Source organism: Pygocentrus nattereri, chromosome 8 (assembly GCF_015220715.1).
Source record: "Pygocentrus nattereri isolate fPygNat1 chromosome 8, fPygNat1.pri, whole genome shotgun sequence".
In the NCBI taxonomy this organism is placed as follows: Eukaryota; Metazoa; Chordata; class Actinopteri; order Characiformes; family Serrasalmidae; genus Pygocentrus; species Pygocentrus nattereri.
The window spans coordinates 43824241-43845326 of NC_051218.1; the positions used below are offsets into that span (position 1 = coordinate 43824241).

The 21086-nt window shown below is 43.3% G+C and overlaps 1 protein-coding gene across 1 annotated transcript; it reads right to left on the bottom strand.

Moving 5' to 3' along the window:
* Positions 1-1815: 1815 nt before the first annotated feature.
* On the bottom strand, positions 1816-20858 carry polr1a (RNA polymerase I subunit A). Its single transcript, XM_017712501.2, has 34 exons — positions 20782-20858; positions 19678-19882; positions 19437-19586; positions 19173-19280; positions 18996-19081; positions 18751-18839; positions 18558-18638; positions 18234-18336; positions 17961-18123; positions 17661-17837; positions 17368-17490; positions 16152-16379; positions 15609-15863; positions 14878-15069; positions 14582-14731; positions 14274-14457; positions 14106-14188; positions 12883-13041; positions 12653-12751; positions 11729-11881; positions 10643-10725; positions 10362-10527; positions 9598-9825; positions 9268-9482; positions 8727-8894; positions 8253-8388; positions 7587-7744; positions 7281-7410; positions 5506-5613; positions 4758-5021; positions 4382-4582; positions 3106-3223; positions 2851-3015; positions 1816-2213 (listed from the first exon to the last, which is right to left on the bottom strand). Exons 1-34 carry the CDS (start codon positions 20856-20858, stop codon positions 2113-2115), a joined length of 5106 nt encoding a protein of 1701 aa, XP_017567990.1. The 3' UTR covers positions 1816-2112.
* Positions 20859-21086: the final 228 nt, after the last annotated feature.

A 21086-nucleotide genomic window follows, 5' to 3' on the forward strand; every position in this document is an offset into this window, starting at 1 on the left:
GGCGTTGAGTTGGTGGAGCTGCTCTTTCATATCGATTCCCCCCATAATGAAACACTCAGCCTCCCCGTCTCTCCTGCTCATCAGCACCAGCCTGGTATCAGTGTAAGAACCGGCTGAAACAGCTGAGCAGGGAACTGTTTATCTAGAATAAAGAGCCGGACGGACTCGGAGGAAACCGCCTGTCTGTGTTGTTGAAGGAGAATCTCAGGCAGGGTGGTCTACACGGCTATCGGGGGCTTCATCTCCCCCCATTCAAAGAGGGCATGAAGTTCCACAGACAGTGAGGATGAAGATCAAAATGATCCACAGAGAGACGGGAGTGAGTGGAGCTCCGGCGCCAGGACAGCAACCGAGACCCCAACGCAAACAGCAATCAATCAATCAATCAATCAATCAATCAATCAATCAATCAATCAATCAATCAATCAATCAATCAACCTTTATTTTTGACTCAGAAGTACATTGAGGGCAACCCTCATTTTCAATGTAGCCGAGCATTTACAAAAACAGGGATTGACATGACAAAGAAAATAATTACATTTAATCATTTTAAATTAAAAGAAAATTCAAAATAACAGTGAATAAAAGATAAAAGTAGATAAAAATAGAACTTGAGATTTAAATGATAAGAAATTAAGATCAAAAGTAGATAAGAAATTAGTAAGGCAATAATACAATATCACAAATTTAAAAAAGTAATGATTAAAAATAAAATTAGAGGAAATAAATAAATAAATAAAAAGAGATAAAGAACTAAGGAGAACTAACACAAAAATAAAACACGAATAAATATGATTAAGTAAATCAGGTGCAGGCTGTCTGAAGGTGGTTCGATATTAAAAGTTTAAAATGACTGAGTGACGCCAGTGAGCCGAGTTTTAGTGTGTCCTGTAGTGAATTCCAGCTGGTGCTGTGACTAAAAGCAGATTTTCCCAGTTCAGTAAAAGCTCTTGGTACCTGGCAGCTGATCCAGTTACTAGAGCGAGTCTGATAATTACTGTTATTTGTATTCATCAGTGAAGTGATGTATTCTGGCGAATGACCGGAGAGTGTCTTATAAATAAAACTCAACCAGTGTGTTTCCCTTCGTCCCGTTAAAGAGGGCCACCCAACTTTCGCACACAGCTCACAGTGGTGAGTTCTGTATGGATCTCCGGTGATGAACCTCAGGGCAGAGCGATGCACTGGGTCCAGTAATTTGAGAGAGCTGGAGGGAGCGTATTTATAGATAACGTCGCCATAGTCCAGCACTGATAGTAAAGCTGCTTCAACTAGTCTTTTTCTGGCGTGTATGGAGAAACAGGACTTATGTCTATAAAAATAACCCAGCTTCTGTTTACTGACTGGTTTATTTATGTGTGGTTTAAAACAAGTTTATCGTCCAGCCATATGCCAAGGTATTTATATTCCGTGACTCTCTCAATAGTGGATCCTGCCAGGATAGTAATATTTACAGTAATAAAATCAGTATTAAAAGATCTGGAAAACAGCAAGAACTTAGTTTTCGTGGCATTTAAAACAAATTTGTGCTTATATGACGAGTTCCTCCCATTACTTCTGATGTGGGACGCAGTGGCTAACGTGATCCAAAACATTCAACATGAGCACCTGATCTCACCCTGTGGCTGAATAATCAAATCCTCATGGCAATGAGGCCGTTACTGTACAAAAACACAAATCACTACCCTTGATTTCATGAGAATTGTTGATTGAACAAGTGTCTACAAACTTCTGAATATTATTTTCATCAACACACAGCATGCATGAGGCTTATGAAATATTAAAACATCTGGCAAACTCTTTGAAACGCAGACATATTGGTATATATTTGAGATTTATTGTGACAAACAAGGTGAAAAGTGGACTGTTCATGAGAAACCTCTACAAAATTCCTAAGCCACACAATCTGCTTATTTTAACCATAAAAAAATGGTGTGCACAAACAAACAGGTGACACTTTATACACTGACAGAAGGGCAAGCCATACAATTTGGAATTGCAGAAAAATAAATAAAGGACTATTAATAAGTTTGTCGTTTTGTATAATTTCAGCGTTTTGTTTTCCCATCCAAGGCGGAGCAGTGTGCACCTAGAAGTCCCCTTCCTTCATGGTCACTGTAAAGGCTGCTTCAGTTCAAAGATTCCAGTTCCTCCTTTCACAACTTTCCCCACGACCAAGCAAGCAGAGGGCGAGTTCAACTTATCACAGGAGCCTGTATAACAAGAGAAAGAGGTTTTATACACCTTCGTATTTCTGCCAACGTTCTGCATATTCATATTTTACATTTACGGCATTTGGCTGATGTTCTTATCCAGAGCGACTTACAATTTGATCATTTTTACACAGGAAGGCGAAAATAGCGTTGGGAGTCTTGCCCAAGGACTCTTATTGGTATAGTGTAGGGTGTTTAATGAGGCAGGGACTGAACCCCAGTCTACAGCATGGAAGGCAGACGTGTTACCCACTACACTAACCTACCTGCCACCCACTCCACTCACCATCCATCTATATCAGTGCTTTCAGGATAACACCTTGTATCTCCATTTTTGTTGTTTATCAGTTTTTGACATAATTTGAAAACATCGGTCGCCCTTTACATCACATGTAAATTTCATGATGAATGGACCAAAAGAAACGGCCCAAACTTACTTGGAAAAAAGTCTGGTTCCATTGACTTGCATTAAACATAAAGACGTTTTGTCCTTCTCCTGTAACGTTGCCATTTTGGAGATACAAGGTTTTGTTCCGACAACCGCTCGCTGTCTGACTGTCTGTCTAAAAACTATAACTACTGTGTATTTTTACATAATTGACACTATACTCAAAGCTTCCACTATTTAGAAACATACCAAACATAGTGGCTTCTTTCAAAAACTTGTAGCTGGTCTCGAAGGTCATCTGCTGCAGTGGGGAGCTGCTGGACTGAATGCCTAGCCGGTTGAGAGGTTTGTAGACTCCTTCAGAGCACATGTAGTCAGCCACTAGAGAGAGATGCCGTGGGTCTACGTCGATACCTGTATGTAAGGATAGAGCAGCGATGAACCAAGGGTTGCACAAAGCTGCCCTGGCAAACTGAATAAAGGGCTCTGCACAGTCCGACTTACCGTAGACAGCGAACACATCTTTGATCTCCTTCTCAATGACCCTCAGTGCCACTTCAATGCCGTACGTGCTGGCCATGGCATGGATGTCGTTTGAATACAAACGATTCAGGTCTAGAATCTTAAAAATACAGTAAAAAAAAAGAAAAAAAAAAAGAAATCATGTTTGAATGCACCAACATTAGGGTTTACAAGGTAAACTGTGTCATTAAATTGTCTGTTCTAGCTGTTAAAGGAATGGTTTGGCTGAAAAAAAACTCAAATACACAATATTTCTCTTACCAGAAGTAGTCAAGTTTGCTAGACATCGGTTTGTTTTGCACTGGAGCTATAAGACTAAAGTGGTTTCGGTCTATGTTAGGCAAAAATAACTAAAAGACGCAAACTTAAGACATCAAACATGTCTTGAGTGATAGATTATATTTAGGCAAAGGGGACAATGTAAATATGAACTTCTATTTATTTAAATAGGACCTAATACTTAGGATTGGTCGTAGTGTTTACAAGTTACATCATGCCAAGCTAGCAGTGCATCAGCCATGACTTCTTCCAACAGCTGGAATCACAGTAGAACTGTCATAGGTAAAAAAATGTTCTCGTCACCAACAAAAAGGTACTTTGTTAGGAGCTTGCTACAAGGGGATAGAGGCAGATGCTACTTTTTGAGGCAGATATGCATTACAGAAAAGAACTTGTTGTATTTCGGTTAGACTCAGGCTCTGCCGCTCATATGCACCATCTGATGTACATCACGTGCTAGTATCACCACACATTTCAGAATCTGTGCTTCTGTGCACCACAATTATTAGTCTGATAGGAAACTAATGACTGTAAGAAGCACTTATCGACTCTTCACACCATGACATGATGTTTAAGAATCGTTTTCTTCTCATGTAGTATACACACACACACACACACACACACACACCCACACACACACAATGTACTTTGTGCTGTGCCTTTAGCAGAAAAACTGCTTTCTGGATCCTGCAGCTGCTTCTGCCTCACTACAGTTTTTTCCCCACTGCTGTATTTCATTGCTAAACTCAGGACACCTGCACACAGCACTGACTTAGCTGTCTAGTCAACTAGTCTGTGTATCCCCTACCATGGAGTAAATGTGATTAGTAACGCACACCAAGTGACAACCGATTCAACTCATAAGGAGAACCAGGTTTGGTTTTCAACAACGGTGCCCTTCAAAAGAGCAGAATAACTGCACATATTTCTGCTCTACATCAATGCTGGGCCTTGCTCCGGACCGGTAGGGTGTACTCACATGACTGTGCCTAAACATCTCCTGCATATTGATGCCCTCTGTATTCAGGACCAGCTCCTTGGCGCCCGCTTTGGTGGTCACCTCATTTAGTAAGCAACGCGTGATGCCTTTGGTTTCCATGATCACTGCGGACTGGGCCTGGGCTACCACCAGCGACGTGAAGTCAAAGTGCACTTTGCTAACCGGCAGAGCAATGGTGACCTGGAAGAAAGATAAAATTCAGCATTACGTCACATACTTTACTACACAACTACTACTACTAGTACTACTACACTCGACTTTGGTAAAGTCTTCATGAATTGGTGGATACTGCTGAACGACTAACAAACGCTGTGCAACATCTAATAAAAGCAGTGCACACAAAGACTGTGTGTACCTCACACCACAGGCTGTTTTCTTGGTCATATTTGTAGCACTCGATGCTGCTGCTGATCTGTAGCACTCTGCAAACTCTCATGGTGTCCTGCATATCCTCAGCCTTCTCCTTGCTGCTGGAAGACTTGGATGGTATGGATGATGAAGCATTGCCAGGCCCATTTTCGGGCTGCTCCTCAGAGCCCACCTGCTGCTCGGATCCCTCCATCCCCTCCTCTTGCTCTTCATCCTCACTCCCTTCACCCTCCTCACTCTCATAGTCAACCTGCAAGACATAATCTCTTTTTGTAAATGAAAAAAAAAAAAATGCTTATTTTATGCTAATTTCTCTGTAACTGACCATGTCTACATGCTGTGAAAAAGAAAACAGACGTCACAAATAAATGGAAAAATGCTACAGAAAAACACAGCGAGGGCAGATGGTTCCAGAGAGGTTTAATCCATGAGACAAACAAGCAAATACCATCCTACCACGCATAATGTAGGCTCAGCTGATCTCGATTTTGGAAGAAGATTCAACTGACTTCGAAAAAGTGTTCATATATGGCCCAAATGTTCTGATCATCTCATAATACTCTCATAAAAGTTTTTGCACAAATAAAAAAAAAACAAACAAAAAAACAAAACAAACAAAAAAAAAAAAAAACACACACACACTGTAATAATATTAAATAATAAAGATGGCCACAGACATGCTATTTATACACAATATAAGTAGCATGGTATAGACGTATATGAGAGCTCTTTACCTCCTCCTCTTGCTTTTCCTTCCTCTTGGTGTCCGTGGCATCTGTATCTCCTTCATTTGCCTCATCATCCAACACTCTGGCTTCCTCGGCATCCTCATCTCCATCGTCCTGCAAACATCCAATGCATTCTTAGTAGGCCTGGGTGATGACACAATGATAATTATCCAATTCAAACCTATTTTTTATGCATACAAATGCATGTTTAAGGTACTTCTGCTAAACTGATGCTGATCTGTTCCTCAAAGTAACTTTGAACAATGCAGCACACAAGACGGTGACACATACAATCTGCTCTCTACACTCAGAAATAAAGGTATGAAAGTCCCCCTCTTGTCACTGGGGTGGGACCCTCAAGGGTCCATTTCAGTACCTTCAGTCAGGGAACATAACTGAACCATAAACCACTGAAATGATCTGTTCTAAGCTGTACTGACTCCACACACCCCGCCTCGCCTCCAGGCTTTTATTCTACTGTTCTGTTTTAAAACACTTGATAATGAAAAGGTACAAATACCAAATTTCAACTTTCCAATCACCTGGAAAAACTGATTTTAGATAATAAATTGGACCTTAAAACCACCGTAGAACCTTTAAGGGAACATTTACATTGTTTGTACCTTGATAAACAAAAAATGTACCGGCACAGAACCTTCATTTCTACACTTCAACAGTGTAGACGGGGATGGAGAACAAGTCTAGCTATTCACTTATAACCGCACAGACCAGCGAAACAAACTGTCCACTCAGCGGTTATCCTGGGAATGCCTTTAGGTAGTTATTTCTAGCCATTAAAAAAAAAAAAAAAAAAAAAAAAAAATCAGGTTCCTTTCTACTTGAAATGGAGAGTCATGAAAACCCAAAACCATAGACAAGATAATGTTCTAACACATTTGAGACCACCAGTAATATCTGAGAAAAATCACACATGATGGTAAGTCTTTGACTCATATAATGATGCGGTTCCAGTTACTACATATGCACATATACGGCGGGTGCTCCTGCCTTCATCTGTCATCTTTACCAACAAGTCTGTTTATTAAACAGTGGGAATCTCTGTATTACAGTCACGTTATCCCACTAATGTTTCCACCTCTTAATTATTTGCACTCATTTCTTTCTATGCAATATTCTTTTTTATATGCCGCAGGGTCTCAAAATTAAAATAGCATGTAATTACTGTCAATATCAAACAATGTGTAAAAATATTGAGTGTTGTTGGTCTACTCAACTTCAATGGTGTTATTTTCTCTGTTTTTTTACCTTGTCACTAAGCCAACATAAAGTCAGTATTCTCATGCTCGCTCTCTCGTTCAGAAGTTTACATAATTTTCTGAGGTAAGAGAGCTAGTGACCATCTAAGTCACCAATCAAAAAAAGTCCGTACATTTAGTGCACTAACCAGACAGCACTGAACAAGTCCTTCTTAACTCTACATTCAATTCATTCATTCAGATAAACACCCTTAAAGCGTATCATTTAAGCGAGCAGCAAGATGGGTATTTTGGCAGTTAATGCAGCTACTCACTTCTTAGCTTGCCTGGGAGCAGGTAACACAGGTAAGCAGGTAACATCCCTTGTTCTCACACATCGAATGCTTTAGTTTTTGTTTTAGAAAATTATTTGTCAGCCTATTTGTTATTTGTACCTTGCACTATTCATCATCCATTTGTCCCGGACAAGTGAAACTTTGAGGAAGTGTTAACGTTGAGCCCTGTTCATTGCTTTGCATATTATGGCCGTCACATCGATGGGCACAACTGCCCCCAGAAACCTACCAGCTTGGCCCCAGAGTCCCCTACATCCTGATCACTGTCTTTTGTTGAGGCCTTGCGGGTGTCCACTGCATTTATAGAGGCCAACTTGGCACTCAGTTTCTTGATAGCTTCCAGCAGTAAACGGAAGAACCTGGACAAGATCACATACATATCAAAACTGTGGTGAGGCCCTTGAAATATAGAAAGAACTACTACGAGGTTGGCATCAGATTAGGGTTCCACACAGGCCATCAGAGATGTTGACTTTATACCACAGAACTGCTAGTTTAGATGTCACAAAGACATATAAATAGAAAGCGAGCTCACCTGTCTTCCATGAAGCGGAGGATCCGCTGAGGTGACAGCAACTTCTCCTGCTGGTAGCGTTCTGGAGGCAGGAAGTGGAACGTGATGGTGAAGACTCGCTTCTGATTTATTCTGCTTTCCATACAAAGTGTCTCCACCACATCTACCTTGTGCAACACCTGCAGAGCAAATTGCACCTCCAATCTTAGACTTATCTTTGTGTGTCGACACAAAGATGCTGACATTAATTAATTCTGTGTGTGTGTGTATATACACACACACACACACACACACACACGTCGTCTGACTTTACATGTACAAGGTGGACTGACAAGGTAGGAGTGTCTAACAGAGTGGACAGTGTTTAAAAACTCCAGCAGCACTGCTGTGCCTGATCCACTCGTACCAGCACAACACACGCTAACACACCACCACCACCACGTCAGTGTTACTGCAGTGCTGAGAATGATCCACCACCCAAATATTGCCTGCTATAATAATATATATATATATATATATATAAAATAAATGAACACACACACACACACACACACACACACACACACACACACACACACACACAAAAATAAATAAATATTTAAAAAAAAAAAAAAAAAAAAAAAAAAAAAAATCACCAGACTTGGCCACATTAGCAGTTCTGGGTGAAATAAAAGTGGACATATGTACCTCTGCCAGGCACACACGTGTGAGCTGTTTCCGCAGCGTTTTCACTCGCTTCAAGGCCTTCTTGCTGTCCAAAACTGGAATGCTCATCATGGGAGTCTTGATGTTGGAGCTGGCAACCATGAGAATTTCACGCAACCTAGAATAAAAAGAATAAAAATAATAGTAGACATGCTCCTACATAAGCAAACACATCACAGACATTTTATTTCAACATTTAAAGCTGAATCCTAAATATACTGCATAACTTGTATATTAGTTCTACAGTTCCAACTGTTCAAAGTAACTACAAAATAATACAAATAATAATAAGTGGTTTAATTCAGATATAAGCTCAGAAAACTGGCCCAAGGAACCAAAAGCCCTTAGAAGTTGTAACAGAACTACCAGCCTAAGATATAATCATACTGCTTATTTCATCATGAACACATCGTTCATATCCAAGCAGTCAAAGAAGAGCTGGAAAGGACCACAGACCTGGGAATTCCCAGGGTGACGTTCATCTCTCCTCTGCCAGCAAAGTGGAAGGTGTTGAGGGTCATCTGTGTGGATGGCTCCCCAATGCTCTGGGCAGCCAGCAGCCCCACTGCCTCTCCCGGGTCACATAAAGCCCTCTGCCACTTAAGCTGCAAGAGATGCCTTAATCTGCACCACATACACAAAAGTTGAAAGAATGAGGGGCATAAGTCACAACATCCAACTGTCTGAGTAAAGACTCTTTCAAAGCAGCTCTGTATAAGACAACAAATTCCAAAGTAATACACTATGTAATAAAGCGATAATGCATGTTGAACCACAGGGAAGATACACTGTGTACCTATGCAGCTCTCCATAGCAAGTACTGGAGTTGCCTGCTATAAGGTATAAACATTCATAGGAAAGCTGCCACACCTCCTGTGTGTTTGAATGAATTAAGATTGTTTTAAATCATATTATGAAATTAGATGAACGCCTGGGATTCAAGGAATACAATCTAAGGCTCTTGGCACATCCAGTGATGAAAAGCTTATATCCTCACCTCTCACAGTCAACTGTTTCAGATGAAGTGTTAAACTCCTGCTTGACATTGAGCTGACTGAGGTAGGTTCCAATGATTGAGTCGAACGTCTCGGACACAGAACTGAAAGAAATATCAGGTCGGAAAACAGCTAGACAGGGATCCGGGCAGCGGGCTGTCTTCTTTAGATACTTCACCCGGTGGGCATCATCCAGGGATCTCCAGCTCTGTATCACCTGTGACAAATGCAAAAGATCCAAATCCACAGAATCACAACACTTGCATTGTAAAGCATGGATCTGAGATTCTGTGATTTGATTGTATATAAAAAAATGGAGGAAGAAAGTTTACCTGTAAAGTGGCAGCATCTCTTCCATTGTCTAGAGTTTCAGACAGTCCTTCCGCTTGAGCCTTCATCTTCCCCAGTTTCTTCTGAGAGAAGTGCAGGAAGGCACCATTTCTGGGTGATGCACGCTCACGCTTGGCCTTCCACCTCTTGATGGCTTGAAAGTGACATTCTGCGGCCTGTGGGTCCAGTTTAGCCAGCACCTCATCCAAACACGTGGACTTCCTGATAGCCTTTAAAAGAAAAATACAAAACACACAACAACTCCAATTTTGTATTTTTCATTACTTTAATTGATCCACAAGATTACTTTTGAATCATTCCTGCTTATGTCAGTATGTCCAATATGAAATGCAAAGTCTGTAACAATTTTTTTGACAGTTTTGTTGTTGGTCATCCTCTAGTCCTTCATCAGTGGTAACAGGACGCTGTCGGCTAGATCTTTTTGGCTGGTAGACTATTCTCAGTCCAGCAGTGACACTGAGGTGTTTCAAAACTCCAGCAGCACTGCTGTGTCTGATCCACTCAGACCAGCACAACACACACTAACACACCACCACCACGTCAGTGTTACTGCAGTGCTGAGAACGAGAAACAGATGGACTACAGTCTGTAACTGTAGAACTACAAAGTGCAGCTATACAGTAAGTGGAGCTGATAAGATGGACAATGATCGTAGAAACAAGGAGATGCTCACAGTGCTACGCCTGAACGGTGTAGGTTACGTGTGTAAAATACGAGTGAACACCCTTTTAGCAGTGCTCCCTACCTCATAGTTGTCTTTGATGAAAGGGAACTGGCGTGGCTGCAGGAACTGAGTTTTAGGTATGTCCAGGCCATCCTCTCCATAGAGGAACTGCACCACACTGCCGTCGCTGTCCCTCACAGTCAGGTCATACTGGACCACCAGCCCCTCAATGTGTTTTATAATACATCTACAATATCCAAAAATATCCAGGATGACTGATGCTCTTGCATAGAAAAAAAAAGGGTTTAAACAAACTAACGTGGGGTGCAAAACAGTAACTGTATGACCTAAAGTGGACTTACCTTTGCAGATACCCAGAACGACTTGTTTTGACAGCAGTGTCCACTAGACCTTCACGTCCAGCCATACAATGGAAAAAAAACTCCTGAAAATTTCAACAGGAGTTTAAACACTGAGTATCATATTCTGTTCTATCAGAATGTCCAGTGTACTGCAAGACACAAAACATGTATTACTGGGGCTGGACACTACATCAAAGAGTAATAAAGGAACCGAAACCGACATTCAGAACCTCTAACCTCTAATCCCTTCCCGGCTCTGCGTGTTCATGCACTGTCCACTTAAAAACGTACTACGGCGTGTGGTCACGTGACTCCACCACGTCCGCTCTGCGACAGGGAAGCTAAGGCTACGTTCACACTGCAGGTAAATGTGGCCCAAATCTGATTTGTTTTGTTTGGCGGTTCACATCGTCTTTTAAATGTGAACTGTATGCGACATCAGTCTGAACAGACCAGCTCCTAAACCGAGTGTCACGCTGCTTCACCCGGCTCAGCCAGAGGTAAACAATCATGACTATAAACCCGTCGCTCCCGGGGGTTCAGTTTCATCTTCACCAGCATCGCAGGAGCCATCATGAAGCTTCGCTGACTGACAGCTGGGCTCATCACCCAGAAAGTGTTCGAGCTCACTGTAAAAAGGGTTTGATTGCTTCTCTGGTTCTCTAATCTTTGCTTTCAGACGTTTAGCTGTTCTTTGACGCTGCAGCCTTGTTCTCCTGCAGCCGCGTTTGGCCATTTCTATCTAAATCTCGAACACAGAGGGTTCGAAGTCTCTTCTAATACCTGTACAGAAATATCACCCCAAATGTTTATTAGTTCTCAGCAGCACGAAATTATGATGAATCTCAAAACACAGTACCAACTTTAAACTACGAGAGCAAAATAAAACAAACCAACAAACAACCCGTTCATTTATCACAACCGAGGTAAAATATTCAATTAATCATGATAATGATTTGCGGTCGTATCGCCCAGCACTATATAGTGCACACAGTTCGTGCACATAGTATACAGTAGTATATATTTGAAGCAGAATACATTTAGGAAACTAGTACTTTTCCATGCTAGTTTTCAAGCTGAACTCACAGGAGGTTTGATCCCAGTCAGAAACCTGCCAGTTACAAAACCTCCAGAATGAGGTTCTGGGTAATACGGCTGGAAGCAGGGCAGGGATTTCCCAGAAGGCATCAAGGGAGGACGACGACCCTCCAACTCAATCTGACCCAACAGACAGGAGATCTGAAAGCACAGACAGCGAGAAGAGGCAGTCTTTAGAGTCTTAGGGACCTAAGAACACTATAAGACCAATTATCTTGGCTAAAACCGTGTTTCTGCTTACAAAATTAGTACACACACACACACACACACACACACACACACACACACACACCCAACAGTACATGACCGAAGTGCCTCTGAGCAAGACACCTAACCCCCAACTGCTTCCCGGGTGCTGCGGATAGGGCTGCCCACCACTCTGGACAAGTGTGCTCACTGCCCCCTAGTGTGTGTGTGTGTGTGTTCACTAGTGTGTATGTGGTGTTTCACTGCATGGATGGGTTAAAATGCGGAGGAGAAATTTCCCTATTGTGGGACTAATAAGCATCACTTAATGTCAATACAGTTTGTTTTATCAAAAAGTAGTTGACATCTTTTGACCTAATTAGAAGTTGCATATTTCTCCTTGGTGCCCCAAACCATCGCATGAATTTGTTAAACTCCATTACCAGCACATTTGATTTGACTAAATAAAGTACTGGTTTCCAAACTAGACATCAGTCAATAACTACATGTTATCCACAGCTGCCCGGAGGAGAGTTTTGAGAATTGCTGACACTTTTTGTTACTTGTTGCATGAATATTATGTGCATTTATTGTAATAATATTTTTTTGAGCAAATAAATGCTTAAAGCTGAGTTAAAAGTCTTAAAGTCACAGTATGGTACATCTAAAAACTGCTTGATTCCTAGAGAAAAGAAAACTGATAAAAGCTTATTTAAACAGTATTACCTGCATTGTATTGACAGTCGAACCTTTGGCTCCTGACTGCACCATGAGCTGAAGGTTGTTATCAGGAAATGAACGATGGAGACCGAGTGGCATGCACACCTTCAAAGAACAAGACGACAAGACTTTTCCTAAATGAACGACATCACATAATCGAGCACCTGACCAAGAAAAGATGCTGAAATGTTTTAAATCTGACTGCGACAGCCGAAAAAACAGCAACAGGGCAATACCTTGTTAATCTCGTTGTTGACTTGGTTGACCTCTTCTTTGAATTTCAGGTCCACCATATTGAAGTCACGTTGATCTTTGTTCAGATGGGCGTCCTGCCAGAGGTCTCTGCCTTCACTCTCCTCAGCAGTAGCAGGTAGGTTGAAGGCAGCTCGGAGAGCCTGTGAAAGGCAACAAAAATAGCTGAAACTATTTCTGAAAATCTACACCTGTAATTTATCAGAGCATTCCACACCTTAATCATAACTACGCACTTCACACTGTAACACCGCTGCAACTCCTAGTTATGTTTATACTCTGTGCTTTTAGTTTACCTCACACCATTCAAGGAAATACTACACATCTGTCTCACAAGCTATGTAAATATGTAATATGTACTTTAACTGATGTCCATTTTTCATTTTCTGTCCAGCATTTTTTTGATACTTTTATTTTATCCCCACAAACGGGGAAATTCCACCTCCCATCCCTTCCATTTAACCCATCCGTGAAGTGAAACGCCACATACACACTAGTGAACACACGCACTAGGGGGCAGCGAGCACACTTGCCCGGAGCGGTGGGCAGCCCTATCCACGGCACCCGGGAAGCAATTGGGGGTTAGCTGTCTTGCTCAGGGACACCTCAGTCATGGACTGTCGGCTCTGGGGATCGAACCGGCAACCTTCCGGTCACGAGGTTGGTTCCTTAACCTCCAGCCCACGACTGCCCCCATGAGCACACTTGCTCGGAGTGCTGGGCAGCCCTATCCACGGCGCCTGGGGAGCAATTGGGGGTTAGGCGTCTTGCTCAAGGACACCTCAGTGACACCTCAGTCATGTGCTGTCAGCTCTGGGGATCGAACTGGCGTGACGTTCCGGTGTGACCTTCTGGTCACGAGGCTGGTTCCCTAACCTCCAGCCCATGACTGCTCCAATATGTACGTTTATGTGGAGTTACATGCTTCAGAAGTCTTGGTACTGAAACACTGCAATTTCGCTTCGGGATGAATAAAGTTTTCTATCTATCTTTCTCTCTCATACAAACCAGTACACTTTTCTGACGAGTCTAACTGTTTCTTCCACAGGCGAAGCCAAGTCCTCCGCTAAATTTTACTATTAAGATGAATTTTCCACGGAAAATTCTCTCTTCTGTACTGCAGCAGGATTTTTTTGAGAATCACTAATTTGTGTTAATAATACTTTAGTAGTATTAGAAAAGACCATTTATAATCTTAATAACCGACCTTGGCTCCACATGTAACGGACTGCTTGATGATTTTCTTCCTTTGTTTGTTGGCCCTGTGTTTTACCAAAATGTCTTCCACACCTGTTAAAAAAAAAAAAAACACAACATATATGACGACAGCTTGAGGTTATATGAGATTCTTCTGTCAGGAGTGCTTGGCTCTTACCCATAGTAAAGCCACGGTACAGCTGTAGGTAGGCAGTAAAAAGGCGAGCCAGACAGCTGAGCAGCTTGCCGCTGGTCTCTCCTCCATAGAGCTCGTAGCAGCAGTGCACCAGCCCATAAGCTGAGCTACCATAGTGGGCTTTGTCCAGCACGCCCACCAGTAGCTCTCCATGACGAATGACCACCTAGACAGACATCATCGCACAATTCACCATGTATTGTTCAGTGTCGCTTTTAATCCTAGGAAATATCACTGCACTGACATTAAGCTATACTAAAGCAGCAATAGCATAAATCAGTTTCAATCACCTGAGAGTCGCACATGGAGTCTGGTTGGTAGCCTGGCACGGGTCGAGGGTGCTCTTTCAACCAGGCCTTACTGGGGATCTTGGCCTTTCCCGTCAGGTTAAGCGGGATGTGTTTCTCCGGGATGATATTTAACAAGAGGGTGGATACAATCTTTCAGAAAAAAAAAAAAAAAACAAATAAAATCACCAGTAAAATCATGGTCATTTTAAACACTGTGCTATTAAATTCCTATTTTTTTATTTTTAGTGTAGAGAGACAATCCATTATTGATCAATGAACTGACAAAGTTCAGATACCTGTTTGCCAGTCCAGAGCATCAGCGGTTTGATGAGAGCAGGAGGGAGCAGCTTGATCCTGCCGTTTTTATCAGTAAGCCCTCTGTAGACCAGCTCCATATACTGGTCTCGAGTGAAAAAGCAACCACGAAGTGTCATCCTGGTACCCGAAACTATGTGATCCTGGATTAGACCAGCTAAAGGCGTTCCGTCCTGTAGAGGAGTTGGAGAGCAGGAGAATTCGCTTGAAAATCAAAGCCAAACATGCATCTAACTTTGGCCAGTGCAATAAAAGAACAGCAATATTGATCCATTTTTAAAATGCTGACAGTAGATTTTTGACTAAATTGTTCCTCAATGTGTTATCAGCATCAAAAGCTTAAACTTTGGAACAACTGCTGCTCTGAAACACTAGGTAGTGATGTCCTTCTGTAGTGGGTGAGACCTTGCTGTTAAATATGTCTCTGTATTACAACGGAATTACAGTAAAATTGAGCACAGTATTTGACTTTGAATAATACGGAAAAATTGATTTTGCTAAGATTCTTGAGCTTATTGCTCAGCATTAATGTAAAAACTTGAAATCGGACTTGCTAGGACAAAACTAAAGCTGAACATCTCAACACTTGGCTGGCAAACAAACAAACAAACAAACAAACAAACAAACAAACAAACAAACAAACAAACAAACAGTCTTTCAATTTCACTTCTGGCTAAAGATCAAGCCAAACTCAGCGTTGCCTTAGACTCACCTTGGGCACCAAGTACTGCTGGTCTGTGCTGACGAGTGTATAGGCTTCAGCCCGGCCCAACTCGCTTTGGGGGAAGTGTGCATTCATTTCATCACCATCAAAGTCGGCATTGTAGGCCTTGCAGTTGGCATAATGCAGCCTGAGGACCCTCTCTCCTGGAAGGATGCGTGCACAGTGCGCCTGAATTGACGGCCTGTGCAGGGTGGGTTGCCGGTTGAGTAGGAGCACATCTCCATTTTTTATGTGTCGATTCACCTGTGGGAGAATGAATGTAACTATGAATTTTGCTGGCCCAAACATTAAAGGCATTGCTTTAATTTTAGGTGTCAATCAACAATAAACGACAGACCAGAAATAAATCTAGTACAGTAAGCACAGAAATACTGTTCTGCTTATCATACTAGGATTCAACTCTAATCCCACAGCTGCTTTCACTGATTTTACATTTGATTTTATTGACCGCAACTTCAGGCTCACGTTAAAGGAATCTAGAGTGCGTCAATCCCTGAAACACTGAGCTCTCCATTCCTTGCGGATACTCACAATCTTCATAGGTATATGGTGCTGACCCGTACTGGGTGTCAGGAGTTGCTTGGCGATGGCTTCTCTCTGGGTCTTGTTGGAGCTGCTTAGGATGGTGCGTGAGCCGTCCTCGTTGATCACCATAGATGCGCCTGGGTGCACGTTGGGCCCGTTGAGAACGGCTTGCCGCAGCTCTTTCACATTCCAGGGTGTGACTGGCTGTGGGTACGTCAGCTTTGTGGCAAACACCTAGAGATTTGGAGGGACATGGTTCACAGCAGTCAGCTATGCTCTCAAAACCTTCTGTTAATTTCTCTAAAGCCAGGCAGACACTGACAGACGCCTGACGTCCTAAAGAAGACACTGGCTGAATCTCAGATTGCTGCCTGCTCCACATATTAAAATAGTTGCTCCTGCACCCATAAAATCACGTGTCTATTAAACAGCCTTCTGAGATTCAGCCATGAGTGCACCGTTCCATACTGGACAAATTTTGGTGTTCTGGCACTATTTTGGTGTAGAAGCCTGATCAGCCACTGACAAACCACGACATCAGCTGTGCCACACTGCACTAAAGCTGAAGAGCAGGCGGTCTACTGACAGCTCTACAAAAAACACTGTATTTATTCATACCTCACAATTCAACTCAGTCAAACGGAGCAAAGTCGGAATACGCCGACGCTGGTGGCGCAAATGTGGACTTGTTTGCCTCCGGGTAGGCAAAAAAGTGGGAGTGATCGCGTGTGGTTTTGGGTGCGACCTTGAGAAATTGGTTTGTGTGGCTGCTCAGACTGTGAGATAAGCGACCAAAATTTCTGACGGCAAATGACGGCCAATAAAGCTGAAATTCAGCCCGATCATGAATTTCAGGAGGCTCTGAATAAATTCGGCTTAGGTACTCGCTAAAATTCGCTAAAAATAAGTGATACTTTTTAATCCCACAAACGGGGAAATTCCACCTCCACATTTAACCCATCCGTGAAGTGGAACACCACATACACACTAGTGAGCACACACACCCAGGGGGCAGTGAGCACACTTGCCCGGAGCGGTGGGCAGCCCTATCCACGGCGCCCGGGGAGCAGTTGGGGGTTAGGTGTCTTGCTCAAGGACACCTCAATCATGGACTGTCGGCGCTGGGGATCGAGCCGGCAACCTTTCGGTCACAGGACCGGATCCCTAACCTCCAGCCCACGACTGCCCATTTACAATACAGTAATGCAGCACATTTTATTACCATGGGTATTCCGATCTCATTGGTTCCGATGTACATGTCTGGACAGATGACAGAGCGAGCGGCGAAATCCACTCGCTTCCCCATCATATGCTTCCTGAACAGCCCACTCTTCTTCTCCAGGAGCTGAAGGAAACACAAGGAGCGCCACAAGCATAAACTTACTGTTCAAGGCCACAGCTTAATTAAAACTAACATAATAACTAACATCTTGATCCATTTTGTGAGCCACCATGTTAGGAGAACCTTGATACAACACAGAAGGAAGGAAAAAGTAAGGCCAGAAAACAACCAACCTGGCGGATGCCGGGGAACTTCTCAGTCATTAGCTTGTCCATGTCACTGTCAAACACGATGTTGACATGACTCTGTAGGCGGATCCAGACATTGTACAGTTTTTCTGAGAGGGTGACCCCGGACAGGCCACCTAAGAACGCCTGGTCCATTTGGCTGCTCTCTGCTGTCTCATCGGACTAGAGAGATTGAGAAGAGCATAATATTACAGAAATAAGTCCCATGTAAAAATCAAGGTAACAACCAGTTTCACAAAGCCCTCTTACAAAGGTGGGGGTGATGTGCTTATTCCATAACTTTACCTCCTCCAGCTCTGTCTGAGTATCCTCTATCTTCCTGGCTTTCTCAGCTGCGATGAGAGCAAGCAGTTTCTGAATGATGATGTTATCTTTGATCACCGCCTGCATATTCACTGTCTGACCATTGGTAAACATCTGGTCTCCCAAACGATTAATAGGCCGATACCTGAACGTGCAAGAAATCAGCGTTAAGGAAAACAACGACCACTAACGGACACATCCATGCGCTGGAAAGCGAAAGGCAGTGAACAAAAGACTTCCAGTATGGAAGCTTACCTGCATGGAGGAACCATCAACAATTCTAAGAAGAACATATCTGGGCTGAAACCGTTGGGATTGTTCATAGCCAGGCCTGAGAACAAGTGCTTCAAGAAAAAACCTAAAGCAGATCATCAGAAAGACATTAAATGCACAAAGCATAGAACATTTTTTTGTCATGCAAAGCAAAGGGTCTACTGTTTCCCTGGCTTCAGTAAAATACAGGCAGAGCCTTTAACTCTAACCTGAAATCTGATCAGCTGTGTGGTTTACAATGGTTAATGTGAGGATCTGCATCGAGAAGGCTGATGTTTGATCAGCGTAAACTGGAGAGCATCTTACCGTCTTTCTCCCACAGTTTAACAACATGTTCTCTGGCCAGGCTTGGAGTCAGGTATCCACGTTTACCCACGTTTATGTTATCTGAGAAACAACAAGAGAACGCCGATGGATCCTTAACAAGCATGAAAGCCATATGAACATGAACAAATCACAGAATACAGGACATTTGTTGATCAAAGAACACAGAACAAACCTGCATCAACTCCTGTGTCATCTTTGCCACCTGAACGTGTGACAATCAGCTTGCTGTTATGCTCTCGTCGAACTTCCGATTTGCCAGCCCTGTGCAAAACAAGCAAACAAAAAAACACTGATACTAATATTTCTATTTCAATACTCAATAAATATATGAATATTTCAATATTCACACTCGACCAACGTATCTAATGATTACATCGATGACCAATTAAAGCGTATATATTAGAGCTCCTTGCTTACTTGCAATTGGGGCACTTTCTTGAACGCATATGGATCCTCCAAAAGTCACTGATTAGCCTGCATTTCACCTCACAAACCAGCTTGACCTGATGTCACAAGTCGAAAAAAGAACGTGTACGGGTTACGTCATGAAATCACAATATTAAAAAATACTGCAAATCAAGAAGCGTTACTCACAGGTTCAAAGCCACGGCTGCCTTGGTTGGCTTTGAGAATGGGGGCACTAAATTCCTTTAGAGCTTCTTGGATTTCCCTCCCTGACGCCTTTGGACTGCCTTCTAAAAACTTTTCCATGAACAGAAGAACACAACCAATCCATGGAGTTGTAAAACACCACATCAGACCAGTAAGCGAGACGTCTGAATGCCATTACACAGCATCTTGCAGTAAAACGATGACATTTCAGCGTTCCGCACATCTCTGGTGCTACGGCACACTCACCTGATTCAGGGCAACCTCAAGCTCGTAGACTTCCTTGACCACTCCTACATCTAATAACTTGAGCTGGTAGAGAAGCAGGTGAATAGCAGCCCTCGGACACGTCAGCAGGTGGCAGGACAGACAGGAGCCTCGTACAATCATGTACAATTTCTGACGAGGAAAAACAAAAGTCACACAATTTGAACACCGAACTGGATCCAAACACGTCACACATCAAAGAAGCGGCGTGGCCTGCACTCACATCAAACAGAAAAGGGTTGTAGACGGGCAAATGCAGGTCGACGTGGCCAAAGTGACCTGGGCAGTTGCTGAAGTCCTGCATACACGTGGAGCAGATTTCTTTATTGTCAGCTGGACCCAATGCCAGGTCGTAAAGTCCACTAGGGGCAGCGTTACCCACGCTGTCCAGCAGAATGGAATTGGTGATACTTTTGACGCTCAGTTTCCTGTGAGAGAGAAACTAATTATTCACACAGGTCAACACAAAGTTGGTCACTACCAAACACGGCCACGCCCCTACAGAGAGGTAGAGCGACATGCAGGACACACGGCGATATGGACACCAAACCCTCCATCACATCCGACGAAAATAAATGGCCTTACTAAGTCAGGGCCACGCATTAGGATCTCGTTCCCACGCTTTAATAAGGCATAACCACTTTCTTCTTCACATACTTTTCCCTTTAGTACGGAACCCCGCTGGTGACGCCCTGTTTAAATAAAAATAACACATGGGAACGAGATCCTAATGCGTGGCCACGACTTAGTAAGGCGTGAGAATGAGATCTTAATGCGTGGGCCTAGTAAGCCACGATCTCGTTCCCACGCCTTAACAAGTCGTGGCCACGCTTAAGGATCTCATTCCCATCTGTTAATAAAGCGTAACTTTTCTTCTTCACGTACTTTTCCCTTTAGTACGGAACCCCGCTGGTGACATCCTGTATAAATAAAAACAACGCATGGGAACGAGATCCTAACGCGTGTCCACAGCCTACTTAAGCCGCCACCTCGTTCCCACGCCTTACTAAGTCATGGCCACGACTCAGTCATCTCATTCCCACGCCTTACTAAGTCGTGGCCACGCATTAGGATCTCGTTCTCACGCGTAAATAAAGCGTAGCCGCTTTCTTCTTCGAGTACTTTTCCTTTTAGGACGAATTCCTCTCCATACATGCCCCCGCATCAGTACTCGCCCCGTTAGCAGGTCATTAAACAGACGCAGCACAAATGTTTCCCCGTCTCGAGACACGCGGAGCCGAAGTTAACGCAGCCGAGGCTGCGCAGTTAGCACGCGAGCTAGCAGGCTGTGTGTTTTGGTTCTCCGGCGCTCTGGAGCTTCCACTACCTGATCTCTTCGGAGGAGAACATGCTGAACGACAAGCCCTCCAGCCGCCTCCACGGCGAATCCTTGGAAAAAAGCATGTTTTCCTCGCTGTGCCGACCCAAACACACACGACCACGCGTCGTCCAGCCCGCACCGTCCGCCTCGCGTGCGGTGCGGATTCAACACGTGTGTCCGAGCGCAGCGCGGACGGGTGGGCCAAACCAAAAGCGGGAGAGAAAGGGGAGGACGCTGTTCCAAACCTTCAGCGCTCCCAAACACTGGGAAACGAGCGACTGGAAGCAATTTCAGTCCGGTTTGAATTTATT

Bases quoted from the DNA above. Each gene is read 5' to 3' on its own strand.
- polr1a (XM_017712501.2), bottom strand. From the start codon at position 20,858: ATGCTTTTTTCCAAGGATTCGCCGTGGAGGCGGCTGGAGGGCTTGTCG. The intron at 19,587-19,677 runs GTGAGTGCAGGC...TTTCCTCGTCAG, and splicing joins ACAACCCTTTTCTGTTTGAT to AAATTGTACATGATTGTACG. The intron at 13,042-14,105 runs GTCGGTTATTAA...TGCCTTTCACAG, and splicing joins CCGTTACATGTGGAGCCAAG to GCTCTCCGAGCTGCCTTCAA.